Raw genomic sequence first — 17192 nt, forward strand, 5'->3', positions numbered from 1 at the left:
AAAATGAAGCTTTGATATTTATTATCCAGCACAAAAGTATGTGTTCACTGTCTCAGGCTCCAGATTGTTATTTATAAACTGTTTCTTTTGCTGACTGCGGCTTTATTTTGCTCTTAAATGAGTATATAAAGAATTATCTAACTATTATTCCAAGCATTAGACATTAAAGATATTTGTCCTTGATTATATTCTATATTTACCGTAATTTCCGGACTATTAAGCGCACCCAAATATAAGCCGCACCCACTGAATTTTACAAAGATTTCCTACATTGAAAATAATGAACTTTACACAGGCTTTAATAAAAGACAGTGTCTGTTACACGGCTTGTATCTAAACAGTAGCCTACCAAGTAAGTCATTGTTCACTGTCTTCTTCCTTCCTTTCACTACAATTTCTCTCGAGAGTTTATCTTTTGGCATCGTCGTGTGTTTAAAAATCACCATCGGTGAAGCTTTTCTCCCGATGCCGTGCAGCTCAGAACACAGGTGAAGTGTGTTTTTTCATGCCCGGTTGTTTTCAGCGTGACGAATGATTCTCCTTTCCTGTAGACAGTCCGAGTGAGCAGCAGGTCAAACGTCAGAGGAGCATCATCCATATTTATGATGTGGTGCGGCCCGATTCAGTTGGAGCGCATCTGATTTAATATAAAGAGTTACATTGGTTCACCTGAACCCGTTCTGCAATTTCATTGGTCTAATGTTAAGCCGCGGGGTTCAAAGCGTGGGGAAAATGTAGCGGCTTATAGTCCGTAAAATACGGTAAGTAAATATACATACGCTATTTTTTTTTTTTGGTGAAATTAAAAGTATATAGTTGCTATAAGAGCATTTGGTTCATTTTGTGAGAAAAGCAAACTCTCATAACCTGGTGTTAGACACTGCATTTATAAAATATTCCTTACAATATCATTTGAAATAATAAATAACCTATTTTCTTCAACTACCTGTTGTTAATGATAAAATTTTAATATTAACAACGGGAAATATTCCTGGAATAAACTGTACATTTTATATAACTAATCATTTCCAAATCAATTAATTTTTATTTGTATAGCGCTTTTAACAATAGACATTGTCTCAAAGCAGCTCTACAGAGATAAAACAGTTATAAAGTATAAAATAATGTATACGTTTAAAGCCTACAGTATAAGTTTGTTGATTATAATTGTAAGTTTATCCTTAATGAAAGAGACAGTGGTGACTGGGGCAGGGAAAAACTCCACATCCTTATCTGGGTGGCACCAATTGTCCATTCATAACGTTACTGCAAAGTATTTTATTCATATTTTAAGATAAAGTGTAGTCTGAAAAATTGCTGTATTGTCCTAATGCTGTAGATTCTGATTTCGGTTTGAATTTAATTATGCAATTATCTTGCCTTTTACCTTAAAATTATAGAAATATTGTAAGTGCACTATTACTGATACACAAATGTCAACACTATTATGAATGCTTTTCTAACTACGTTCATGCTTAGCTGTCATTATGGAGGTATTTGGGTTTTTTTTAGAAATCTGATTCGTTGCACAGAAAAGTCAACTCTGTGAGGTGTTTTCTCTTAACGTTGGTTAGAGTCTGAGGTTGGAAATAAAACTTAGTAGAGACACCTAGTGGAAGAGGACGGTGGTGCATGCATGTGCTCCTGACAACATGGGTAATCAGTGTAATGATGCTTGAGTGTTTCCATAGCAGTAATGGATTTGTGGAAGTATTTAGGTAAACACCGATAATGGGGCTCTTTTAACATTCTTTTAATCTGCCCTGCAGTGGTTGTATGATGTTTTACAGCTTGGTCATGATGCATGGACAATAACACCGTAAATCAGCAAAGACAAACAATTTATTTGCCAAATACATTTCCGTGTACTGTATGACATGTTTTGAGATCATCTTTATGAACTGGAAAACAGAAAATAGACTAAAACATAGAAAAAATGGGAGTTAAAGTAAAACAAAAGATTAGAATAAAAAATAGTAGAAGTGTAATAAAATTACAATATAAAAAAATCATAATCATTGCAATAAAATAGAAATGGAATTTACAATAAAATTATTAATGGAAAAAAGAATTTATGTATGAAGCAGCATATACACTTCGGGAGGCAAAAATCCCCCAACCCCTTTTTTCTATTTTTCTACCCTCTCTTATTCTATTTCATGGCAGCCCAGTCGTAGTTATGGTTATGTACGTGACACATAAAACATACATTTGAATATGTAATACATGTGTAAAAAAATAAAGCAGGTTGTGTAATAAGTCCAAGCTCTACTGTGGGTCTTTATGTTCTCCTGCCTGAAGGCCTGATTTGCATCATCTCACATTTAGCTCTATCTATCTATCTATCTATCTATCTATCTATCTATCTATCTATCTATCTATCTATCTATCTATCTATCTATCTATCTATCTATCTATCTATCTATCTATCTATCTATCTATCTATCTAATCATTTTGCCTGCATGTATAATAAAAACATTATTTAGCCTTTATTAAATTACCCTGATTATAAGTGATCAATGTTCTCTGTTCTAATAACAAACAAGAGACATATAGTGAGTTTTCATACACCGTTCCCCTAAAAAAAGTTTATTCGTTAGTTTGTGTGTTAGTGTGTGTGTGTTAGTGTGTGTGTATGTGTGTAACAATGAACTTCTCTCAAGCTTGTCTTCACTTCAAAAGGTGAGCAGAGAAATGACAGCATCCTATAGAACAGGGCACACGTGCATGAGCGAACATGTCAGTGTATGACGTGACATTTGTCACAACTTTATTAAAAAAAGCTTGTCACGTTGCATTACTGCATGCATGTTTAAGCATTCATTCTGTTTTCTGTAGTGATGGTGATTTATTTTGCAGATTTCTTGTATTGCACATTCACATGCAATCACCCAAAGTCAGGCAAATACAGGACAAGAGCAAAAGAAATGTGGTTTGAGAATTTCAGAAACTGTTGATCTTTTCAGGAAACTGTCAGTCACATTTCTATGTGGCACTGCAGCCTTAGATTTCTGGTATTTCAATTAACATAGACTTCTAGTTAGCTTGAACCAGTTCCACCATTCTTTTTTATCAGTTTTCAAGGCATTTCCTCTCACAGAACTCGCTGTTCACCAATTTTGTGTTCACCAATTTAACACTATTTTGTATGAACATTTTTGTGCATGAAAATCCAAGCAGTTCAGAATGACTAGCAGATCATGAATTTTAACAGTTTGTAGTTACATCTACAGGAAGTAAACCCTGAAGAAAAAAGAAAAAGCAAAGAGAAATCCTTTCTTGCTTTTCCCAGCGATGTTAGGAGCTAGAGCCCCTGGAGCAATGAGGGTTAAGGGCCTTTGTCAGGGGCCCCAAGAGTGGTAGCTTGGTGATACCTGGGCTGGAGCCCAAACCTTCCAATCAGTAACCCAGAACCTTAATCACTAAGCTACCACCTTCAACAGACATAAGTAAGGTTGGTTAGTGTTATCCCTTACATTACAGCAGATATAAACAAACATTCCTTTTCTGGCCTCACCATGGGAAAGAACTTTGATGGACATGGTGAAAAACATACCAACTGTCCCCAATGCTCTGAAACTATAGCTGCCTTCCATACATCTTAAATAAACATACATATAGAGATATTTCACTTATAACTTCGGCCAATTTGCGAGCCTACAACTCTCAAAACACCTGTTCTAATTCACACACACACACACACACACACACACACGCACACACACACACACACACACACACACACACACACACACACACACACACACACACACTTTGATTCATAGAAGCACTGCAAAGTATTAGTGCTGTTCCTTCTCAGACTGCACTGATCCTTGTGAAATAGTTGAATTATCTGGTATTTGCCCTCTTGCTCTGCTTGCTCTGAAACCGTTTCACGTTTCTCGAATCTGATGAGTATGTTGTATGCTGATCGCCTGACCCCTTTGCCTGATCTCGTTATCGATTTTTGGATTACATTTCCAATTTGTTTTGCAAGCTCTTCATTAAAACCGCAGAAACTGCACTTGCATCTGTCTGAGATTGCCTTATATCCATTTTATTCAATGCATATCATAACTGAGGCCAATGCGATTTGCATCTCGATACATAGGCGATGATTAGAGATTACAAATGAAGCAGCTAACGATGCGATATGATTCACCCGATTTATGATAAAGTGCGATGTGATTTCACATTAATTCAACACATTGCGATTCAGTGCAATATGACGCAATGGGAAAAATATGATGCTATGCACTTTATTATGGTACAGATCATTCGCTTTTATTTCTTTGGTTCAAAAAATCATACATTTACTAAGTGCCCTCTAATGTCTAATGCATGGCCCTTTCACAAACAGGCCTTTGTAGTGCAACCAAATAGAAAAAAAAGATTAAATAAAACCAGAGGTTCTTTTCCTGTTCTTTCAACAGGAAGATGCAGCTCTACCTCTGCCATGTTCATTTATATTCTATTTGACTCTCGAAACGGTTTTTGTTTTGTTGTGATACGTCATATTCACGTAGCAGCAGTGGCGCTTGAGTAACGGTTTGGCGAGGAGAAATCAATCTTCATATAAAATATATTTCACAAATTATTGGTGACTTTCTAAATAACAAAAGTATAGCACATCTACTAATACTTATATATAAATAATAATTGGAATTAAATAATATTTAATAAAAATAAAATGTATTAAAACTTGTATCCAATGCACACTTTTTAAAAATCAATCATAATTAACTTTTTTGCCGGTGCAAGATGCGAATTGGTAAATCTTCCCAGTATAATTACAGTATAATTACACTTTAAAATGATTTCCCATTAAGAGCTAGGACAGTACATACAGTATTATCCTGTTGTTTGTTTTCCTTTGGGTATTTTCTGTCAATCTATGTAAAGCAAAGCTAGTGTCTTGTTAAATGGCAAGCTCTTTGATGTGATGTTAAACTCAGCGGCGCTGATGAGAAACGCTAATAGGCCATGTGGTGGCTTCGTTTTAGCCTGAAAGGGTGTTACTCTTCCAAATGCCTCTTCTTGATCTCTTTGCCTTTGATCTCACCTTTTTTTCCGCTGTGTGTGGTAATTAGCACACAGTCTTGTGTGTTTGTTAGCACTGAGCTCTATAGCAAACCAAATCACTTCTCCATTGAGCTTGTCGGAGGCGAGACAGCCGTCTTTTTATCCTAAACGATATTTGGTCATCCCCGGGTTATGATGCACTAAGATAAGGCGTTAAAGAGACAATGGAATGATGAAAAGACCCACTCGGACTGATTGAGTTCTTAGTAGTTAAGATAATTCGTTTCACACGTTACGTTTTTGCCTCCCAAGCTTTGACGATATTAGTCAAATAAATCTCTAATGACCGCACCAAAGGTCACTGTTATTTAGATCTTATCTACAGCTGTTACTCTATTAATGGCTCAACTCTCTATCGAGCTCTATGAATAACTTCAAGGACATTTATTAAGGTTGTTTCATTCACGCGCTCTAAACGACTTGGATTCCGACTGTGCAAGCTCTTAGTCGGTGGGCCACTCTGTCTTCCGTTTCTGTTCTCACCCTGCATGCATTTTTTTTATTACAGTCAGATTGACAGGCTTGACCTTTCCTTTATGGCTTGATGTGAGTCTATGTGGTATATTCTGACCCAGGTCAGACGTTTAACAGATTATTGGTACATGCCACTGCTCTACTTGGTTTGTCTTTACTATCTCTTTTTTTTGTCTGGCTTCTGTAAATTCTTGCTCAATCACCCAGTTCTATATCACCTGAAATGATCAGTGACATGAGGTTACAGTTTTTCCCTATTTTAATATTTGTTCAGTTTGTTTGTACGATTTAGCAATCATGTGAGGCAAATTGCATGTATAATGTAATGCTGCCTGGTGACACCGAGCACAGTATCTGTTCTCACAGTTTTGCTGTTCAGTGTTGTGCAATGATGGAAACATAATGTCAACTTCAGCCTTACAGACCTCCTCTTTCCTGCCATCACATTCAAAACTCGGGTCTCTAGACGGCAGACCGCAAACACAATCTCTTAATTCACGCCAAAAGTCACAGCTGCTCTTTTACCTTCACATGTTGATGGTGCATATGATGTGTTCAATGATGAGCATGGAACATATGTGTCCGATTCCTTGCCTCTTCCTGGGTTAATGCTCTTTCATCCTGTTGTTCTTTCAACAACAAATCGATACATCTGGTGGGAGACAATATGTAAATGGATGTTTTTGGTTTTGCTACTGTGTAGGTGTGTGATTTATTGTGAATGTATTATATGGAATGAAATTTTTTTTGTTCAGAACAGGAATCGTTCTTGAAACAGTAATGTATCATGTCCCTTAATAATAATAATAATAATAATAATAATAATAATAATAATAATAATAACAATAATAATAATAATGTAAGAAAGGATTCCTCTTCAGTTGTATTTCCACACTTTACCACTAGAGGCAGATGCACAGTTTACCAGACAGATACAGCTACTTTATCAGCTAGCCTCAACTAAGATAGCAGCAGTCATGGATGCTCCTGATGTACAGCCTAATATTATTATTGTTATTATTATTTTTGTCATTGTTTTTGTTATTAATTAATAAATTATAGTTATTTTTTTTTTTTTATTAACAAATAGTTTTAACCCATGCACACTTTAGATATAAATAGTAATATGGATATTTGTAGCATTAAACAGATAAATTTCATTCATTTTATTTGTTTCGTAAACTCGTTTATTTTTTTAATCTCCAGTAAGCGCTTTATCATGATCAGGGTCATGAAGACCTTCTGCAAAAGCTGAATAGGATGCAAGTGAATCTCAAGGCAACATGCAGACATACTTTCACATTACGAAATGTGAAGAGTTATTTTTTAATGTATTGATCATTCTTAACCATTACGTAACAATTCTCTTCCTTTGTTCGTTCTCGTTTGAGGTTAGTTCACAATTTGCCTACTGCTGAAATAACGGTGTGAAACGGGCATTTTAGCACAGCCGGCAATGTTGTTATACTGTCACGCTTTAACCAAACAAGCTTTCTTGTGAAGAACGTATACTTCTTAGTTAGCATTAAAACAAAGGCAAGTGACGTGATTAACATCGAGCTTGTATCAAACGGTATCTGTGACAGTGGTGAAGTATCTTAGCCAGCTATTGAATACTTCGTTCTGGAGCTTGACGTGTTGAAAGCAGGAAAAACAGGCAAGTAAAAGGATCTGAGTAACTTTGACAAGGAGCTTCTCAAATACAATGCTCCCTTTCAGCAGAGTGATGCTTCCTGCTACATTGCAAACCTGTTCATTGATGGTTTAAGCAACATGATGTTGATTTTAGCTGAATTCCCCAGATCCCAATGGGCAGAATGTGCTGGACAAACAAGTCTAATACATGGAGGCCCCACCTTACAACTTAAAGAACCTGGTGATAATGTTTAACGGCATGATTAAAATAATTACAGCCCATCATAATTTGAATCATGTTGTTACCCTTATGAATTATTAACTCATTTTAGATTGTATTGCCATCTGGGAGAGTATGTGTAATAATGGACACAATCATGATGCTCAGACATGATCCACTGAGACCGAGCTTCCATAACTATAACTCTGTTTATTGTTTTATATTATAACTTCACCAGCAAACCTTTTTTAATGTTATATTTCAGTTACTTTGCAGTCCAAGCATGGACCATGGGCAAGTGCAAAAATAAAGGCTTAACACATGTAGTTGTTACTTTAATAACTTCTGGGATTCAGTGCTTTTCAATGTGCTTTTTTTGTTCTACCAGTCTCCTAGTAACGCTGATATCATAAATAATAAAGATTTCAAGCGAAAAGTTTCTGAAAAACTGACTTACTTTGTACGTGCATGCATTTGTTGATCACCCGTGAAGTGCAAAGACAGTTCCCGACACAGCTCATTGCTCGTTTGCATTTTGTAAAGCCCACAAAACTCCATACAAGTTCAAGTGCACAGACAGCTGGGAGCCTGAAATGAACAATCGGGGTTAAGGCTAAAAAAGGCAGAAGTGGAAGTTATTTTACTCGAATTAATCCTTCGGTGTGAAGTCAGAAAAGCTGGAAATGTTTAATAGTATATATTATTAATAATAAGCAAGCACTTGAACCCCTGTCTGCGGCAGAGCCAGAAGCCAAGTCCGAATTTTAAGAAGGCTTTTTGATCTAGGTAAGAATATTGAGACATCAGTTTAAGTGCCAGGATTATGGACAGGAACTAAATTTTCGATTAGCCCCTGCACTTCTCTGTACCATGTCACCTGATTGTGGACTTGATTCACATTCACAGCTCATTATCACTCATAAAGACCTTGCACCACACTCTAATTCTCATGTTTGTCTTTTCATGCTGTTGTCTTCGCTCTTGCTCTGGTTTAATTGATCTTGTTCTTGTTTCTTGTGATCTCCATACATACAACAAGTTATTTTCTAATATCACAATCATGACTAAATGCAAAGACAGATTTTCTCACCTTGTGCGTTTTTCTGGTGTATTGCAGACTCCACTTATATGTACGTTAACCAGTGACAGAAACAAAGCTATTTCAGTTTGATTGAGTCCCTGATCAAAGTAAAAGCTGCAATGATGCTGCCTCTGGAACTTGCTCTTATACGGAACACACAGAAAAATTAAGTAATGATCATAGGGAAATATCTTTGTAATGTCAAGATCATGAGAAAATGAAGTCCTGATGATGAGAAAAAAAATGAAGTCCTGATGAGGAGAAAACCAAAACCTTTTTTTTTTACGAGTCGAATTTTTCTCGTGATCTCGACAAGTTGTTTTGTCTTTTTGATCGTGAGAAAACAAGAAAGAAAGATATTCTAAAAGAAGTAAAAGAAGATTTGAGGTCAGAATTTTGAGATAAGTCTGAATTTTCATTATACATAATCTTTCTTTTTTCCTAATGGCTAGAATGGCCATCCATGTGGGTATGAATTATTTTATAGCAGCATCAGGGGAAAAGTATTATGATTACTAATAGAGCCAGAAGTTGCATTAGTTCAGTAGTACATAACCAGCAGAGCAGCTCTGATAAAAAAAAAAGGAGCCAGCATTACATTTCAAGCATTACAAGAATGCAATATTGTCATCATATTCCACCAAGTGTTTCTGAAGCATGAATAGAAGAATTAGACTAACATTGACTTAAAGTGGCTCGGCTACACGTGTGGGTGTGTGTGACCTGCATGGACACCTGTATTCAGTCCTTAAGCAAAGTGCAACTGCTTCAAGCGATCACCGAGGACAGTGTTTCAGATCTCCTTTACTCTCCATATATTTCCCTTAACACAGCCCTATATTCCCTTAAAATGCCACATGGCATTTCACTGATGGAGGATCTAAAAGGTCTGCTTCAGTCTGAACTCAGCTTCTGCAGTGAGGAGGATTTCAGTGACTCAGAGGCGAGCAATACCGAGTAATTTCAAAGATATTGCTGCTAGAATGACTGTTCTATGTGTGTGTGCGTGTGTGTGTGTGTGTGTGTGTGTGTGTGTGTGTGTGTGTGTGTATTGAGAATGATAGATTACTTGTCTGTGTTCTTATTTTGGATAATAATAACGCCTGAACGGGGATAACCATTTACATAAAAAATAGTAATAATATTTCATTATGAAGGAGAGTAAGTTATTGATTTTTAAGTAAATATATTGATTTATTTTTGCTAATAATGTGCATGATTTATTTTTGGTTTAATTTGACCAAATTCTGTATTCATTAAGAAATTTCCTTAAATCATTCATTAATAAATCTTACATTTTTTTTTTTATATATAAATCTACTGTTTTACTTAATAAAAAAAAATCCCCTTTTATGATTTCTTTTTTCTAGTTAGTTATCGATGACCATTTTTTTAAATGATTATTTTTGCTGATTTATTGATTTATTTCTGGTTAAATGTTGTATTCTTGTTTGCCCATTTCACTGAGATTCTTATCATTATTATTTTTTTTATTCCTACTGCAGCCCTACTCCCCAGGCAGGATCACATGACTGCATTTTCTCTATGCCCTAATGAAGTGATATAGCCACTATATATAGCCATAGTGATATGCTCAGTCACATAAATTAATCAAGAGTGTCGAACGGATTTGACGGCATGTGACTGATGTGTTGTCATTATATGTTTCCACAGAGAAGACATTCGAACAGCCAATGTCATTGCTGCTGAGGCTGTCACCTGCCTGGTCATCGACAGAGAGTGAGTTACATCTGTTTGTCTCTTTTTGTGTCTCAATGCCACGTTGCCTTTATTAGTCTTTCAGGCCATCGCCGAGTTTTATTAAGATCTTACATGTTCTCATGGAGAACTAGTGAGTGAACTAGTATATACTGCTACCAATTCACATGCGAGCAAACAGACACCTTGGTGAAATCCCTACATCATGGTTCTCCAGTTTTAGATCTCCAAGGACACAAATGTGTGTGTAACTCTCCCGGACACTGAGAGGTGTGTGTGTGTGTGTGTGTGTGTGTGTGTGTGTGTGTGTGTGTGTGTGTGTGTGTGTGTGTGTGTGTGTGTGTGTGTGTGTGTGTGTGTGTGTGTGTGTGTGTGTGCTGCTTAAAAAACACAACCCTACCACTCACAAGGAGCATGCTCCACAGGAGAATGTTGACGAATTGGTTCCCACTGTGTGTTCACATTCTCTTGTTTTGGATGCTGTATATCTGTGTTGGCATTTTAGCCCTGAGGTGATTTACACACAGTTGAAATAGAATTGCTCTGTGCATATAGATAGATAGATAGATAGATAGATAGATAGATAGATAGATAGATAGATAGATAGATAGATAGATAGATAGATAGATAGATAGATAGATAGATAGATAGATAGATAGATAGATAGATAGATAGATAGACAGACAGACAGACAGACAGAAAGACAGACAGACAGACAGACAGACAGACAGACAGACAGACAGACAGACAGACAGACAGACAGACAGACAGACAGACTGACTGACTGACTGACTGACAGACAGACAAATAGATAGATAGAATTGCTCTGTGCATCTAGATAGATAGATAGATAGATAGATAGATAGATAGATAGATAGATAGATAGACAGACAGACAGACAGACAGACAGACAGACAGACAGACAGACAGACAGACAGACAGACAGACAGACAGACACAGACTGACTGACAGACAGACAGACAGACAGACAGACAGACAGACAGACAGACAGACAGACAGACAGACAGATAGATAGATAGATAGATAGATAGATAGATAGATAGATAGATAGATAGATAGATAGATAGATAGATAGATAGATAGATAGAAAAAGCATCAGGTAGTAAGAAGCATTGAGTTTGTACATGTTGAAACTGTACTGATATAGACCATGGTCACACCCCTATAAGCCCTCTGCTTTTGGAACCTGACTAAATCATCTTATTGTTTAAACAATGTCTTTAGCTTTTTTTTAAATTTATCATTGCTATAGTAACAGTTAATTCATAGGGATGCCAGCACCAAATGCTATACATAAAATTTTTTTGATATGGTGAATTTACTGTGAAGAAATACATTTATGGAAGGAGTCTCCAGTGAGAGTGCTTTAAAAGAGTCGGTGGTAATGTTATAACTTTTCCAGCATTTGGAAACATTTTCAGGAAAGGTAATTTTGCTATTTTGTGGTTTCTTGCTAACTTGACAGTACAGTGTGAAAAATGAAAATACTTATTCACTTGGAAAAGTTTTTCGAGTGTTTTCTGAAAAGCTGTACAAAAAATAAATAAATAAATAAATAACGGCATCAGCAGGCTAAAGAAAAAGTTGTATTTGGTTTAATATGACACAATTTGTTTGATTTTCCTGAGATGCTTTAAGATTATAATGTGAACTCAGACAGCATATAATATAAAATATATAATAGTCAGCAAATCTAAACAAAACTTGTGTTACATAAGATCAACTTGTGTACATATAACAGCCTTGAAAGGGTATTTTGTTGAGCAAGGATAGGAATTTATACTTCTGATTATATTTACTCTTGTAACTGTATTGCTAATATTAAGGTATAGGAGCAATACAAACATAAATGCAACATGTAAATATAGGGTTATTCAAAAAGAATGAACCGATTTCATTACGTTATTAATATTTTATTAAGGAAAAGTAAAACAAAACTCCCAAGTCACGAGTATTATACTCACAATCAACTTAGGAGATAACTCTGAGAGAACTGAAGCAATGCGTCATGATATCGGTTTATTCTTTTTAAATAACCCTGTACTTGTCCTGATCCTAGTGTAAGAGAGGATTGAGGAAGAAAACATAGGGGTGTGTTGTAGAAAAACAATCAACTATTCATTTTGTCCTGAAATACATTCTTTTTTACCACAGCGATTTGAAAAATAATTAAAAATTATATTTTAATCTGTCCTGAAGATTTTCCCATGTCAGAAATCTTACCATTTTAAAGTACTTATATCTTTACAGAACACTTGTTAAACCGCAGCATATTTCTTAATCTGTTTACGATTAAGAATGTTTAAGAACTGTTCTGAGGCATTAGAACAAGTGCATAAAAATAACCATAAAATCATTTATGTTACAGATGAAGCGGCTGTTCTAGAAAATACGTATTTAGATTTAAGAATTTTACACCACTGTGATATAAATATATATATATATATAATAAGACATCACGGTTCAGAATGGAGCATGTAAATGTCGAGGCCAAGGAACTGCAATGCTGCCTGTAAGCTACTTACAGTGAATTTTTCCCCCTAGTGTACCGTATGTGTGAGGTGCTTCTAGACAGCCTGAAAGCTTTGACCACACACATACAGACCTAAACTCTCCATGCCGGTAGGGCATGTAGGACAGAGGTTCAGTAATCCGTATGACTGATATGTTTTTTCTATGACTTTCTATTATATATGGTTAACAATGTGTCCACATAACATAATTTCCTTCTTTGGACTAGTAAAATGCTCTTTTGGGACACATGTTGAATGCAGTGAAATAGAGGGCAGGAACAAAAACAAATAATTCCAGATGTGCAAGACTTCAGCAAAAACTCCACACAGCTTGAGCATAAAAGGAAAGAGGGAGCATTTTCAGCTCGTCACGGGCACTACTTATCAACGAGGGTTTCGCTTCTGCGTAATCTCTCGCTGCTCCCGAAAGGGCAATGATGGATTATCTGTGATGGGGATGATTTCAATCACCATTATGGGTCATTTTGACTTATTTAAATTGACCTGCATTTTATTATTCAGTCAGTACCTCAATCCCACAACGCAAGTAAAGAAAAAACAATAGTGATATGCGAGATTACTATTGATTGTTAAGATGAGACCATTTTAAAAATGATTTTTGCCATGCACAGTTTTAAATCATTTCCTTTTACCTCTTATTGTAACTGTAGGATGTACACATGATGGCAAATCTTTGCCTATTTGTTCAAATACTGATTGTAAATCCAGTTTTGTCTTTTTATGCACCAAAGAAGCAGGTAGATACAAAACATTTATTGCACCCATTACTATTCTTCATTGCAACCAGAGCCATTACAGCGTGATATTAACACTATGGAGCACAAGGTTACTTTTGCCATGGCCAATGGTAAAGGCTTCCTAATGGACTCACTCAGCGTAGCTTCAGGCTGTGGTGCACTTTAATTAAGCGCATGATGTTCCTTGAAGGGAAAGAAGCTATGTCATCTTCCTATGTGATAAAACACAGCAGGGCATGCTATTATACGAAAATAATCAAACACAGAATGGGTTTGGTGGCACCACCATGAGGATTATTTTCCTGAATTATTTTATTCCTTGTAGACCACAACACAATTTTATGTATTAAAGGCCAACATTTTACATTTAGTCCATCCATGTTTAATGTTGTGGAATGTTGTGGCCAAAACAGGCAGGCAGGCAGGCAGGCAGGCAGGCAGGCAGGCAGGCAGGCAGGCAGGCAGGCAGGCAGGCAATCTATCTATCTATCTATCTATCTATCTATCTATCTATCTATCTATCTATCTATCTATCTATCTATCTGTCTGTCTGTCTGTCTGTCTGTCTGTCTGTCTGTCTGTCTGTCTGTCTGTCTGTCTGTCTGTCTGTCTGTCTGTCTGTCTGTCTGTCTGTCTGTCTGTCTGTCTGTCTGTCTGTCAAACATATGCATACTAAACAGTGATAAATATTTTGAATCAATTTTTTCAAGTCCCTGTTGAAGGTGTTAATTTAGACATGCGGACAATAATATAATCCTGCAGTTTTCAAACTGCTATCTATAAACCAACACCTTCTGGAGAATCAGCATTTGAGAACTCAAAATCATTGCATATGTAAAGTATTAAAGAGCAAACTTTAGGAAGCATGAGAACTTCTTGAAAGGCCTGTACCTAATAATATGTACCGTACTTGTTTTTGGCTATAATATTGCACAATTATGCAAACAATTTGACTAAAAAGCTAAAAATGGTAATCTGGACTATAATTACATGTACTATTTTTTTCTTTCTTTATTTTGCAGTTCATTTAAGCATTTGATTGGAGGTCTGGATGACGTCTCGAACAAAGGCTATGAGGATGCTGGAGCCAAAGCAAAGTAAGTTTTCTGTTTATATTGTAGTAGACGTGTAAAAAAAATGTATATACACACACACACACACACACACACACACACACACACACACACACACACACACACACACACATATATATATATATATATATATATATATATATATATATATATATATATATATATATATATATATATATACAAACACTATAAATATAAATATATAATAAAGCAAGGTTATTTATAAAGGTTTATTAAAAAAGCAAAAAAAATTACAGATGAATTCTTAATTGGGAAAGATCCGAAAACAAAAAGGACCAATAAATGTCCAAATCTTTTCCAAATCCCAGTGAGAAATCAGAGCCAAACATAAAATCTTGTTCTCACAGCTGTTTTTCGGAAATACCTGTACAGATAAAACTGTATTGATTATTTTTTTATCTAACTACATACATTTTTGATGGGTCTGCTCTACAGCTTATGTGCTATTATTTTACACCCTTAAATCTCATGCTCCAAATGATGCAGTGATCAGTTTTAAACCCAAATTGGGCATGACATAAACCAGTAAAATGTTTCAGCATAGAAAACTCGGGCATAATTTTTTTTGCTTGTACCTGTCTGTTAACAAATCATTTGATTTATTTCCTAAAGGAGAATTAGAAATTTTTTTTTAACAATTATGGTGCTGACCAGGTTGTTTTTTATGGATGAATGAATGCCCTGCATTGATATGATGAAGAAAGTGCTCTGGTCATCCTGCTATTCATTTCGCATGCATGAAAAAACCTCACTGACTTTTTTTTTTGTTGCTTCCTGTGGGATCCCGATTCCTATACACAACTCTCGTCTCAGCCATGAACCATTCTGGCAATAGATCTGAAATAGATCTGAAATTATCTATTTCAGATCATCAGCGCTTTGTTTTGTGAAAAACTAAACAGTCTACAGGCAGTTTACGAGTGAATTTTTTTCTGCGTATGGAATATCCGAAAATCATAATGGTTTTTAAGATGTACTGGGACTGATTACAACCACAAAGCCACTGGAGTTTTGGCCCTTTACTCGGGGTCAGTGGTCTCCCAGAGAAATTTCTGTTGTTGTGGCTATAAACAGTGCGACTTTGCTTATAGACTGAACGCCATCATGATTTTGAATTTCCTGCTCAAGATTGTTTTTGACCCTGAAAATATTTGGTACAACTGCTCCACCTTGTGGTTATAGTGTGTCAGATCAGAATGTAGTCTCCATTTCTGGGATTTCATCAATATACATCTATACTGTATTTAAGTCTGTGCTTTTTTTTTTTATTCTCATGCTTAATAGACATTATTTATTTTCTTTTGATAGTGAAATACTTAAAAGATCATTGTCTGAATTAGTTTTGATTTATTGGCACTTACAGTGCATTTGGAAAGTTTTCACAGCGCTTCACTGTTTCCAAATTTTTTATGTTTCAGCCTTATTCCAAAATCCATTAAATTAATTGTTTTCCTCAAAATTCTACAAACAATACCCCATAACAACAACATGAAAGAAGTTTGTTTGAAATCTTTGCAAATTTATAAAAAAAACCCCAAAAACTTGTATATATATATATATATGACACTCAAAATTGAGCTCAGGTGCATCCTGTTTCCACTGATCATCTGAGATGTTTCTACAACTTCTGAAATGAGATGTTTTATTCACCTGTATGGTAGAGTGGCCAGATTGGAGCCACTCCTCAGTAAATGGCACATGACAGCTCACCGCAATTTTGCCAAATGGCACCTGAAGGACTCTCAGACCATGAGAAACAAAGATTGAACCCTTTGCACTCTGCCACTGCTGGGCCCTTGAGCAAGACCCTTAACCCTCCCCTGCTCTGGATAAGGGCGTCTGCCAAATGCCGTAAATGTAAATGTAAATGAGAGATCTGAAAATGGCCGTGCACCGACTCTCCCAATCCATCCTGATGGAGCTTCAAGTCAAGTCAAGTCAAGTCAAGTCAAGTCAAGTCAAGTCAAGAGAGGTTTAAGAGGTTTTCCCAAAGAAGAATGGGAGAAACTGCACAAAATAGATGTGCAAAAGCTTGTAGCATCAAACTCAAAAAGACTTGAGGCTGTAATTTGTTCCAAAGGTGCTTCAACAAAGTATTAAGCAAAGGCTGTGAATACTTATGTACATGTGAATTTTATTTTATTTGTATAATTTAGCTAAAATTTTAAACAAACTTCTGTCACCTTGTCATTATGGGGTATTGTTTGTAGAATTTTCAGGATAATAATGAAATTAATCCATTATGGAATAAGGCTGTAAAATAACAAAATGTGGAAAAAGTGAAGCTCTGTGAATACTTTCCGGATGCACTGTACATACATGTTATCAGGTTGCACTTAAAACTGATTTCAAATCTTGGCTTGGCAGGTAACTTCAGGACACAAAAAAATCCAATGTGTGTGATTTAAACATGAGCCAGTTTCGTATGTGGTTATGAGATAGGATACGTTACTGATGTGTCCAGGTACCATATATGACAATGAACAGATTCCATTTCCGAAAGCTCATGCACATTTCATTGTCATGTTTGCTGCAGAGCGAAACAGTGACAGCGGATACGAGTGGCAAGAATG

The 17192-nt window shown here is 35.9% G+C and overlaps 1 protein-coding gene across 2 annotated transcripts in view; it reads left to right on the forward strand.

Annotated features, from left to right (window-relative positions):
• The window catches only part of prkg1 (protein kinase cGMP-dependent 1), a 194727-nt gene that overhangs the window by 162212 nt on the left and 15323 nt on the right, over nucleotides 1–17192 (forward strand). For both annotated transcript variants that reach the window (XM_083556777.1, XM_083556776.1), the window contains exons 8-9: nucleotides 10168–10233; nucleotides 14527–14601. In XM_083556777.1, the coding sequence (XP_083412903.1) occupies nucleotides 10168–10233; nucleotides 14527–14601 (141 nt within the window). The remainder of the gene's footprint in view (nucleotides 1–10167; nucleotides 10234–14526; nucleotides 14602–17192) is intronic.

This window comes from Silurus aristotelis (genome assembly GCF_946808225.1).
Source record: "Silurus aristotelis genome assembly, chromosome: 12".
NCBI classification, from domain to species: domain Eukaryota; kingdom Metazoa; phylum Chordata; class Actinopteri; order Siluriformes; family Siluridae; genus Silurus; species Silurus aristotelis.